The sequence below is a fragment of the Eleutherodactylus coqui genome, chromosome 8 (genome assembly GCF_035609145.1).
Source record: "Eleutherodactylus coqui strain aEleCoq1 chromosome 8, aEleCoq1.hap1, whole genome shotgun sequence".
NCBI lineage: Eukaryota > Metazoa > Chordata > Amphibia > Anura > Eleutherodactylidae > Eleutherodactylus > Eleutherodactylus coqui.
Window position 1 is genome coordinate 60,682,366 of NC_089844.1, and position 11,651 is coordinate 60,694,016.

Sequence of the window (11,651 nt, forward strand, 5' to 3'; positions counted from 1 at the left end):
ATTATATGGTACCTTAAATACTACCACTGAAAAATACAACAATCCCTCACTCAGCTACCTTGTTGGATTTTTTGAAAGTGGGGCGGAAAACTGAAAATAAAAATTTTTTAAAAGGGGGCGGTCCTTAACGGATTAAAAACCCTTTTGACTCTATTGCTTGCTATTGGCAACTGTTACATTTTTACTTTGCACTAGTTTTAATTAATCCGCAGACCCTGTTTGCACTGAGTTCACACTATTTCTGATTTTTTGCAATGTTGAAAAGAAGACACATCATGTTAATATATTCCAAGCATTAAACCTTTATTTGAGTCGGTTACCAGTCGTTTGAGTTGCAAAACTCTAAAACTAGAATACGTCTTTTTAGGCAGTTTCAGACTATCCACAATATTTGTAGCATGAGATTGTGACACGTTAGCGTGGTCAAGTCATAGCAAATACATTAGAAGAAAGTACGTTCAGGCAAAATGTGACCTAAAAGAGGAAATGTAAGATGTTAAAGGCGCGGATTGTGTAGCTTACCTCTCGCCAGTTCCTCAGCATCATAGCATGCACCGACTGGAAGGCAGAGAAAAACCGTGAGATTGGGACTAGAAGAAGAGGAAGTCAGATTTGATGAGAGAAAGAATGATAGCGAGAGAGGAAAGAGCAAGAGGCAGGAAATGACCTGTCCTCTAGTGAGAAAAGCATAAAAAGCAAACAACTCACATCAGTGTAGAACAAAGACAGTGAGGTACAGAATGGAAACACTTTACACCCAGCTTAGAAAGACATGGTATCCAGTCTGTATGTACCTTTGTTCCTAAGTAGAATATCTGCCCGCCGTAATTGCTGATGGACTGATAACAAGCCTTCTCTCCAACTAGGGCCTGCAGGAAAGAAATATCTCTAATCAACAAGCTCCCACTACTTATTCTTTTGGTAAGACCTGCGCCGAATGGTCCTTGTACACAGGCCGATAATAAGGACCGAACATTCATTCGACTGGCAATCGGGCCGTGTTAAAGGACCAACGGTCAGCCGATGAATGAGCAAACCTAGTTTGTTGGTTGACCGTTCAGTTTCAGCTAGAATGAACATGCTCACTTATCAGCTGTACCTCTCCCCTTGTGAAAGTGGAGATGTACAGTCATCCAATCGGGACGAACATACATAATTACGATAATGCATCCATATTAGCCGATTCTAAGCTTGTGTAAAGAAATAAAAAAATGAAAGGAGTGCAGATCAACACGCATTTCCATTGGCGCAAGTAAAAGCGTCGCATCACACTTGGCCATGGGCTGGGTCTGGTACTGCAGATCTGCCCTTTGCACTTGACCATGAGTAAGGCCTCCCTCACACAGGAGCTTTTTATTGCAATTAGCGTTTTTAGCACCGCACTGATCGCGGTATAATGCTTCTATTGTCTTTAATGGGAGCTGCTCAGACAACCACTCAATCGCAGGGCTTTTCAGCACCGCCATTTTTGAGCACTGTCTGTTCTATTTTTAAGCGTTTAGCGCTCCTCAACATTTTCGGCCAATGCTGTGGCCAAAAACTAAAGTAAACGCATGTGTGAGGGAGGTCTTAAGCTGGGTTCCCACGGGGCGGATTCCCGATGGAAATCCCGCTGTTTGGCCGCAGCGAAAAACCGCAAGATTTCCGCCGGGAGAACTGCTGCTTCAAAACCTGCGGTGGTTTTGAAGCAGCCTGGCCGCTCGCTCTTCCACTGCGGCCAGCGCTCCCATAGAGGAGAACGGGGCCGCAGCGGGGGGGAAAAAAAAAAAAGACATGCTGCGGTCGGAAAATCCGCACCGCAGCAGCGGCTTCTGCCAACTTAGCCGCAGCGGATTTGCCGTCCCGTGTGGACGAGATTTCTGAGAAATCTCTTCCACATAGCTGACATCCCGGGATTAGCGGCCGCATGCGGATTTCCGCGGCGAAATTCCGCACGCATTTCCTCGGCAAATCCGCCCCGTGTGAACCCAGCCTTAGGGTAAAGACTGGAAAGAATCGAATTGGACATTTCTGATGTCCAAACACACAGAAGGAAATTTATCAACAGCTTTTCACCGGTATTTTGGAATGAAAAAATGTAGCAAAGTTTGGCACTGGTCATTTTTTGCACTAAAAATATGTGTGACCCCTTACCACTTTTCAAAATTGGCAAAAGAGGTGAGAAAAGGGGTGGGGCTCAGTGTAAGGGGGCATGACTAACAGCGGTTCAACATAGCTAATACGTTTTAAGTTTATCTATACAACAGAAAACGGCTCAGAAAGTTGTGGCTTAAATACAGCCTAAGACGTGCCATAATTTATTAAGTGACACGTGCATCTTAATTGAGGCATTTAACTCCAATGGACTTCCAGTCTTAGGGCGCATTCAGACGACCGTATATCGGCCAGGTATTCACGCCGGCCGATATACGCGTCTCTCTCTGCAGGGGGAGGAGGCTGGAAGAGCCGGGAGCAGTGCTCTGAGCTCCCGCCCCCTCTCTGCCTCCTCTCCACCCCCCTGCACTATTTTCAATGAGGAGAGGTGGGAAGGGGCGAAGCTAATTCCCGGAACTTAGCCCCGGCCCCTGTCCCGCCTCCTCTAATTGCAAAAAGTGCAGAGGGGAGGAGAGGGGGCGGGAGCTCAGAGCACTGCTCCCGGCTCTTTCAGCCTCCTCCCCCTGCAGAGAGAGACGCCGTATATCGGCCAGCGTGAATACCCGGCCGATATACAGTCGTCTTAATGCACCCTTAATATGTTTCCCTCAGTATTTAGTGGTACATCCATTAAGCAAGTATCTTACATTTTTACAGTATAAACTCTACATGACTGATAAAATATGTGCAAATCCGTGTGGCCTGCAAATCAGTGTTAATAATCTGTAGCGCTACTATGCAGTCTACATCTCAATAGCAGTGATTTGGGCTAGGGTACATGGCGACTTTGACCGGGAGGTGGGTTGTCTGACCAAAGATGACTGTGTAGTCCCTCAACCTTGCACACTCAAAGTCAACGGGGTTGCAGCATGACTCACAAGCTGTAGCGGCCATAGATCACAAAAAATTAACTAAGAAAACTACCTAATCCAAATAGCTGGTTACAATATATATAATCATTATGTAATATATCAAATCAATTTAGAGACCATAAAACTGTCACATCTAGGGATGAGCGAGTAGACTCGCTAAAGCACTACTCGCTCGAGTAATGTGCTTTAGACGAGTATCTCCCTGCTCGTCCCTGAAGATTCGGGGGCCGCCGCGGAGCGGGGAGCGGCGGGGGAGAGCGGGGAGGAACGGAGGGGAGATCTCTCTCTCCCTCTCTCCCGCCCGCTCTCCTCTGCTCCCCGCCGCAACTCACCTGTCAGCTGCGGCGGCTCCCGAATCTTCAGGGACGAGCAGGGAGATACTCGGCTAAGGCACATTACTCGAGCGAGTAGTGCTTTAGCGAGTATACTCGCTCATCGCTAGTCACATCCTTTGTCACTGGACTAATTAAGTATTTACTGTTCTGCTCATCCTTTTCTGGTATTTATCTAAGTGCAAATTAATCACACAATATCTGTGCCTTCTTATCCTGTTCTGGAATTCTTTTTAGCGCAAATTAATCACACCATGTCTGTGCCCTTTCATGTGATCATGTGTATATGTATGTATTTATATAAATGCGTCTCAAGATCTGTTCCGTTATGCCTGAGGAGGAACCCCGAGTAGGTTCGAAAGTTCACTATAACATCATGTATTTTTATTATTTATTATGTACATTATATAGATTTACAGAGTAAGTCAACCCAAGATGTAAGGCCCATTTACGCGGAGCGATGATGGTTCAAAATAATAAAAAATAATACATTGCTAAAAAGTGATGGTTTGAGCGATAATCGTTGCATCTAACCGCACGGCCATCGTGTACTTTTCGTGCACTGCTAGCTAAACGTTAAATTCAGTCCAACCTAAAAATCGTCCTTCAGCCGTGGGTAGTGCTGATAGCATTTTTTCCCGCTGGAGAACAAAAAAACTGAAAGCTGATAAGAGCCCCCGGGCTATTAACTGCATTCAGCTAAGGCTTCATTTACACACCTAATTGGTACTTAAGTAGCTGAGTAGCTACTTAATAGTTTATGCAAAATGATGGCTCAAAGCTGTCACTCAAACTGTCGTTTGAGCGATCTTTGAGCGATCATCGCTCCGTGTAAATGGGCCTTTACTCATCACCCAAGAGTGGTGATGGCAGCAAGTACAGCACATGACTGCTGAGGCAGACCTCTTTAAATTAATTTTATTATAATTAACGAACGCTAATGATCACGGGTTGCAAAGCGAACTTACCAGAGCCTGGCTCACATTTCCCCCTGTAGCTAGAGACTTGAAGTGGCTGCTGTTGTACACAAGCTGGAAATCAGAAATCTCAAGTGTCTCTAGTTCCTCTTGACTTTGCCTGTCAATCACATGGAGCTTTTCTGCACTGTCCAGGAGCGCCAGCGTCCGAGCATTAATCCACTGGAAGAATAAGGAGTAAGTAGAACTCATGAAAGAGATGGGCAGCAGCTAATAAAACAGCAGGTGGCTGCAGAATACTTACTGTGAAGTTGATAAGATCATAATGCAAATGGAGCTGCTTTTGTTTGTTTATATGAATGGCTCCGGATTCATCCCTCTTCACCTGGAGATACAGGATCTCAGTTAATGATACACCAGTATACCATATGCAGCACAAAAGATTTGCATTAGCACCAACAATAAAACTCCATTATGAATCTGCAGAATATGGTGGTAAATGCTAGAATAGGAAAATGCTACTTAAACGCTGAGTCAAGATAGCTGAAGAGAGCAATATGTGTTTGGGCACATTCAATTAGACTCTGTTTACACTTTGTTTCTTAAAGGGGCTGTCTAGTTGTAAGCTAACTGATCAACTATCCTCAGGACAGACAATCAGTAGCAGATCGGCAGAACTCCCATCAATCAGCTGTTCGCTGGGCTCATGCACTGAGTTGATTTCTGCAGGAAGCAGACAGCTCTGATCTCTCTGCAGTGGTCCGGCTTGGTATTGCAGCTCTCGCTCATTCACTTCAATGGGAACTTTACCTGTAATACCAAGCCTGGCCACTACAGTGGGAATGGAGCGGTCAGCTTCCTGTAGAAACCAGCTCCGTGCACGAGTATACTAGGCTGGCCCCAGTGTTAGACCCCCACTGATCTACTATTGACTGACTATACTGTGCATAGGCCATCAATAGTTTACAACTGGACAACCACTTTAACGACATAGTCTATTTGCCGGAAAAAAATCTCCTTTCACATACACCAAACATATCCATAGGCTCGATTCGTCAGTATGCTCGTACACACTAGGTCGGAAATTACTAGAAATTAAATATTAGGACTGCAATGTGTCGGTAGAAGCTGAGCAAATAGTGTAAAGGAGTGGCGGCAGCCTGGAATCAAGGTTCACCACACCCCCATTCTCCAGGTAGACGAGGATCCCGTAGATATGTTCGAGAGCTTAAAAAGGCCACTCCAGCGATTTTTTTTTTTAGTCATTATGCAGCTATCCTCCCCAGTATATACAAGTAAGCTAGTGTTACTTTCGTTATTCCTTTCTATCTAAAACTCCTGGCCTCTTTTTCCTCAGATGGTCATGCGATTTTAATTCTGACCAGTACAGATTTACTTGGGGTTGTGTGTTCAATTACTAATCAATTTCTCAGTGTGTGTTATGCTATTAGAAAAGACCCTACCACAGAAGCTGCCTAGAGGTGAACACAAGCACTCCTATCACAGTTACTGATAATGACCACATAGCTCCTAGTCACACAGTTATAATAGAGGAGATCACAGCTCATCCTCTTGGACGTATACTTATGGTCTGCAGCTTTCATAGAAGGTAATTATAATTAAACTGTCCACCCAGCAAGCAAAATTATTACAGCTTGTAGTTAATGCTGTGCTGATGCATCACGCGATTGATTTGAAAGTGAAACCAAAAAATTTCACCATCAAGATGGTGGCTGATAAGTATCAAACAGGAGGCTGCACTATACAGAGGAGTGTGTGACGGGAAATCAGGTGAAGGTGAGCAGGGATGGGTAAAGTGGTTTTGCTGGAGTGGCGCTTTAATACGGAAATACCAATTTAATTGAGCCTATATTTACTTCAAAATTCATTTGCTTGATGCAGGCGGTTGCTTTATTCTCTCACATTGCAACTTCAATAATTAAAATGCTCTTCAATTTTCCAATTACTTAAAAGAATTTTTTTAAAATAAATACTCTGACACTAATCAGAATTTCTAGTGGTCCCGCATGTTCTTACCAAAAGGAAATGAACTACATCGCCCCTACAGAAGGCCAGCATGGGGTTTAAGGCCCCCTGTAGGATCACAAAGTGCCAGGCTAGAAGCGGTACACTGGAGGGATCCATCTGTGAGATGAAAAGAAACAGTAATTAAGCAATACATAATAAACTTATTACCAGACTGGCAAATTGATTTCTGGTCCTTACAAAGCGTTCATGGGACATCAAAGATACACTAGTCATCTCTAGAGGCAAAATAAACCTGTCCTCAACTTTCAATGCGAGCTAATGAGTGAGTAATTAAAATGTGCAGAACACACTGGCACAGCTGGCAGCACTTTGTTTCCAGAAACCAATGTAGGGATCCAATGCTTGACAATTATTTCACTCAGTGCTACTACAACTCTTAAAGGGATTGTCTGGCCTTCTAAAAAAGGGGTACAACCAACAGGGATGCCCATGCTGACATATATGTTACTACAATTGGAGGAAGCAACACAGAAGTGGGGTGTCGAAAATTCTCCTCTGTGATGGACGCAGTTGACCAGGTGAAAAAACAGAAGTGAAATTTCCATATACATTTTATACTATTGTAAAAGGGATTGTTTTTAGTGTACAGGCTATTTAACCCCTTGAGTGGCGGGTTTCCTACCACCCTGTCGTGCCCACCAGGGCAGGTTTTTTAAAATGGTCTAATCATTGAATTTCAACTAATTTTGCAGTTGCGTCTCAAGAGCCATAACTTTTTCATTTTTCCATTGACATGGCCATATAAGGGCTTGTTTTTTGCGGGACAAGTTGTGATTTTTTAAACAGGGGGGAGGAAAAAAAGAAATGGGGAAAAAAGAAAAAAAGGGGCCATGTCATTAAGGCGTTAAATAATGCATTAACTTCCTTCTCTGGGTCATTACGACGCATGGATACCACATGTGTGATTGTATTTTTGATTTTTTTACAAAGTAAAGGGAGACAAGTGTTTTTATAATTTTTTTTTATAATTTTTTAACTTTCTTTTTTTGTCCCTTTAGGGGACTTCCACAGGGACCCATCAGGACCCCTGATCACATTCCGGGGGTCCGATGGTGACAGCCCTTTACATGCTGCAGTGACAGCCCTTTGCATGCTGCAGTCACATAGACTGCAGCATGTAAGGGGTTAACACAGCAGAGATCAGAGGTTTTCTCTGCTCTCTGCTGTAAGAGCTAGTACCTAGCTGTCCTCTGACAGCCAAGCACCAAGCTCTCCCTGCCACAGAGACCATTGGCTTGCTTCTGACAAGCTGATGGTCTCTATGGCAACCTGTAAACAAAGCAGGAGATTGCCGACATATCGGCAACATCTTCTGCTGGTTTTTCAAAGCCCTTGCTTTGTTCTCTGTGGGTCTGTGCAGGCAGAGCACACTGTCACAGCTTGTGGCATTGTGCTCTGCAGCTCCCATAGTGATACATAGCCCGGAAATCTTCCGGGCTATGTTGCTATGAGCAGTGGAGCTCCTCCCGGAAAATTTCCGGGCGTGCCACTCAAGGGGTTAAAGGGGTTGTCTCATAACACAGACCCCCAAATACATTTTTGATATTGCCAGTGTTGATGTGGTCATGTAATACATGGATGCCCTACAAGAACAAGAGCTGCCGCTTGGCATACTTGTCCGATTGACAAAACGTTCTATAATCCGCCTCACATCAAAATGCCCTTGCAGACACTACTAAATAATTTAATGATCATAAACTAACTTTGCGCAGGATTTTTATGATCAGTGCTGAAAACTACAGCAATAACCCTATGGAGTTGGAAAACGCCCCAGTAGGGAAGTTTAAAAGGGGATACAAAACTTCTTAGCACTTAAAGGGTTTTTCAAAAACTTCAAATTGCTTCCTAACTACTCTGTCCCTCCTGGTTATTGCTGACCAGGACATGTGACTGCTGCAGCCAATCACTGGTTATAGAAGGTCACTACTGTGATCAGTGATTGGCTGCAGCAGCCACATGTCTTGGTCAGCAATAACCAAGAAGGACAGAAGTTGCATAATTTTAATTAGCTAGCTTGACCTGATATGCGATAAGCAAATATGAAAGGTTTGGGAAAATGGTTGTAAGTGTTTTAAAAACTGTCGAGCCGAGGATTCATCTTGAACTGTTTGTCGTCCACAGCTTGGTCTTCCACGTTTTGGGGACATGGCGATAGTCAAACTGGTAAGCACTTGATATAAACGTCGCTCAGCAACGCTTGATTCTCCCTAGAGGTGCTGTTGGCTGAAGCACAACCGCGCCGCTAGACTTAAAATAGGAACCTTGGGCTGGCCTGATGGGTCACTCAATGTATCAAACTCACATTTTATGATTTTATGTAGGTGGTGAAGATGTACCAAATCTAATGACACCAAAAGTCACACAAAGGGGTCAAAGTGTGGTGTGAGAAAAAGCCTGTCGACTTTTTTTTATATTAGATGGGAAAACCCCTCTGAAGAACCCAAGAATGGCCTCCTGAAGTTACCAATTCTGTTTTTTTTTTTTGTACCATTAAAGATCAACAGCGGGTAACATGCTAATTAGCAGTGGTAAGTCCCTCCTGCTGGTTCTCTTGTACTGTTTGTATCTGGGCTCTGGCCAAGGTCATAACAGAAATCTGTGCTGAAGGGAGGAAAGCAGAAGGAAGGAAATCAAGAACAGGCAGGAAGATCGGTTGGCTGACTCAGTAATAGTGTAAATTGTCAGTCCAAACAGCATTTATGAAAATGCAACATGAAGCACTAAGACCTTTACATAAAATCACTACTTTATCGTATTCTAAAGAAAAGCTATGTCAAAAGGCACCTCTATAATGGAATGCTGCGTACAATTCTGGTCACCAGTGCTCAGGAAAGATGTCACAGTGCTTGAAGGGGTTCAAAGAAGGGCAACTAAACTAATACATGGAATGACGGGACTGGAATACCCAGAGAGGCTATCCAAATTGGGACTATTTACTCTAGAAAAAAGAAGGTTAAGAGGCGACCAAATAACCATGTATAAGTACATGAGGGGACAACACATGGATCTCTCCCAAGACCTGTTTACACCCAGGACCATGACGGTAACAAGAGGACATCCGCTACGATTAGAGGAAAGTAGGTTTCATCACCAACATAGAAGGGGATTCTTTACTGTAAGAGCAGTTAGACTGTGGAACTCTCTACCGGAGGAAGTGGTGATGGCAAAATCCATAGAGGAGTTTAAAAGGGGACTTGATGTCTTTCTGGAGAAGAAGGATATTACAGGATATAAATATTAGGTTAAGTGCCAATCCGGGTATACAGGCAGGTAGGAACTATTAGGGGTTGATCCAGGGAACAGTCTGATTGCCATTCAGGAGTCGGGAAGGAATTTTTCCCCCAAAAGGGCTAATTGGCTTCTGGCCTTGGTTTTTTTTGCCTTCCTCTGGATCAACACAGTAGGATAGACAGGCTGGACTAGATGGACATTGTCTTCATTCGGCCTTACATACTATGTTACTATTAGAGATGAGCGAACACGTTCGGCCCCGCCCCTTTTTCGCCCGAACACCGAACTTTGCGAACACCTCGGTGTTCGGGCGAAAAAGTTCGGGGGCCGCCGTGGCAGCGCGGGGGGGTGCGGCGGGGAGCGGGGGGGAGAGGGAGAGAGAGAGGGCTCCCCCCCGTTCCCCGCTACTGCCGCCCGCGCCGCCGCGCATCTCCCCGCCCCCCGGCGGCACCCGGACACTTACGCGCGAACACTCCAGTGTTCGCTAAAGCCGGTGTCCGGGTGCGGATGTGTCCGTTACGGACACGTTCGCTCATCTCTAGTTACTATGTTACTATGTATAATAGAATCACATCTGAAACTCATCACAAGATAGCATCTTACTCCAGCCATGCTTGCAAGGAGAGATCCAAATCAAGATGGGATGTGTTGGAGAGGTCAACCCCAATCATTGAAACATACATTCTGGTCTTGCCCAAAATTGATGCTATACTGGAATGCGGTGTTCTTAATGTTGAGGTCAATTACTGGGATCTCAATTCCCAGAGACCCGGGAATGGGTCTGCTCCTGCTGGACATGGAAAGGATCCCATTGATATATAGAAACTTGGTGGGCGACATTCTACTCTCGGCAAAACTTATTATAGTCCAACATTGGCGATCACCTACTCTACCCACACCCAAAGAGTGAGTCCACCTGGCATCGGAGCATAGTGTCTTCGAAAAAATAATTGCCAAACACAACAACAGCATGCAGAAATATTTAGAAATGTGGAACCCCTGGTTGAAACAGCATCCGATAGCGGGTAGCCTCCGAGAGCCAACTAACCCTATTCCTATAACTGACATCTTATGTCTCTCGAATGACAAAGAATTAACTAAGAACTCAGGTCTACCTTTTTTCGTTAAAAACAATGAATAATCCCTGATGTTTTCTGTTTTTCTTTCCTTTTGTTAAAAAAATACTGCGTTCTGACAACAAGAGCAATCTGTAAAATTAGTGAGAATGTATCATTTGAAAGAATCATTCATATTCTAAGACTTGTATATTGTCCCTCTGAACCGTGCAGAACAATGAAAAAGTTAACGTTAAAGAGAAGATATGCAAAACAAACGGTTTAAGAGACATACGACACTATACAAGGTAGTCCGCCATCCTCGGCCGTGCTTATACCCATCATGTCTCCTTAGTGATGTTGAGAACTGTAGCCTAACTACTGTACTGTACGCCATAACAGAGGGCTTTCAGCGGGTCATACACTTCACCAGTAGGCAGGTTTTCTTTGCACTTCTGAAGTTTGCAGTATGAGTTATCTGTACCGGAGCATCAATGCAATCCAAGATATGGGATATATCTGATTTGCAGTCTGTTAGGCCTCATGTCCACAGCATGCGCAGATATTTAATGTGGATTTCTCCAGTGGATGCACTGCGGGTCATCTTAAAATTGATTTTTTTCCTTGTGCGAGATCCTGAATTGCGGATATTTTCTGCGTGGATATATGCGAATGCACTGCGGATCATCCACATGGAAAAAATTCGCAGCCCCACCTACCAGTCTTTTCCAGACCTCTCTAATTGCTTTTAACCTTCAAATCCGCAAATGTATTTAAATGTATTTGCTGATGCCCTGCGGATCCCAAGATCCCATAAAGATGAATGGAGCCAGATTCGCGGTCAATTGGAGCATGCTGCGATTTATTATCCGCGTGTGGCATGCACAAATGATTTAAAGTCCTGCGGATTTGAAGTGCAGATGCCCAATGTTTCTTTATGGGCAGCTAAAGCTGTCAGAGACCCGCACGGATTCCATAAATAAAATCTGCCCGTGGACATTGGGCCTTAAAGGAAAGTATGACGTGATTTTCCTTCCCAAATGTCCACTTGCACACACGGAT

At 44.3% G+C, this 11,651-nt stretch overlaps 1 protein-coding gene across 2 annotated transcripts in view; it reads right to left on the bottom strand.

Annotated features, from left to right (window-relative positions):
- Positions 1-11,651, bottom strand: part of VPS8 (VPS8 subunit of CORVET complex) — a 171,130-nt gene that overhangs the window by 129,210 nt on the left and 30,269 nt on the right. For both annotated transcript variants that reach the window (XM_066575690.1, XM_066575689.1), the window contains exons 13-17: positions 6,292-6,399; positions 4,559-4,639; positions 4,306-4,476; positions 795-869; positions 523-558 (exon numbers count right to left, since the gene is read on the bottom strand). In XM_066575690.1, coding sequence (XP_066431787.1) covers positions 523-558; positions 795-869; positions 4,306-4,476; positions 4,559-4,639; positions 6,292-6,399 — 471 coding nt within the window. The remainder of the gene's footprint in view (positions 1-522; positions 559-794; positions 870-4,305; positions 4,477-4,558; positions 4,640-6,291; positions 6,400-11,651) is intronic.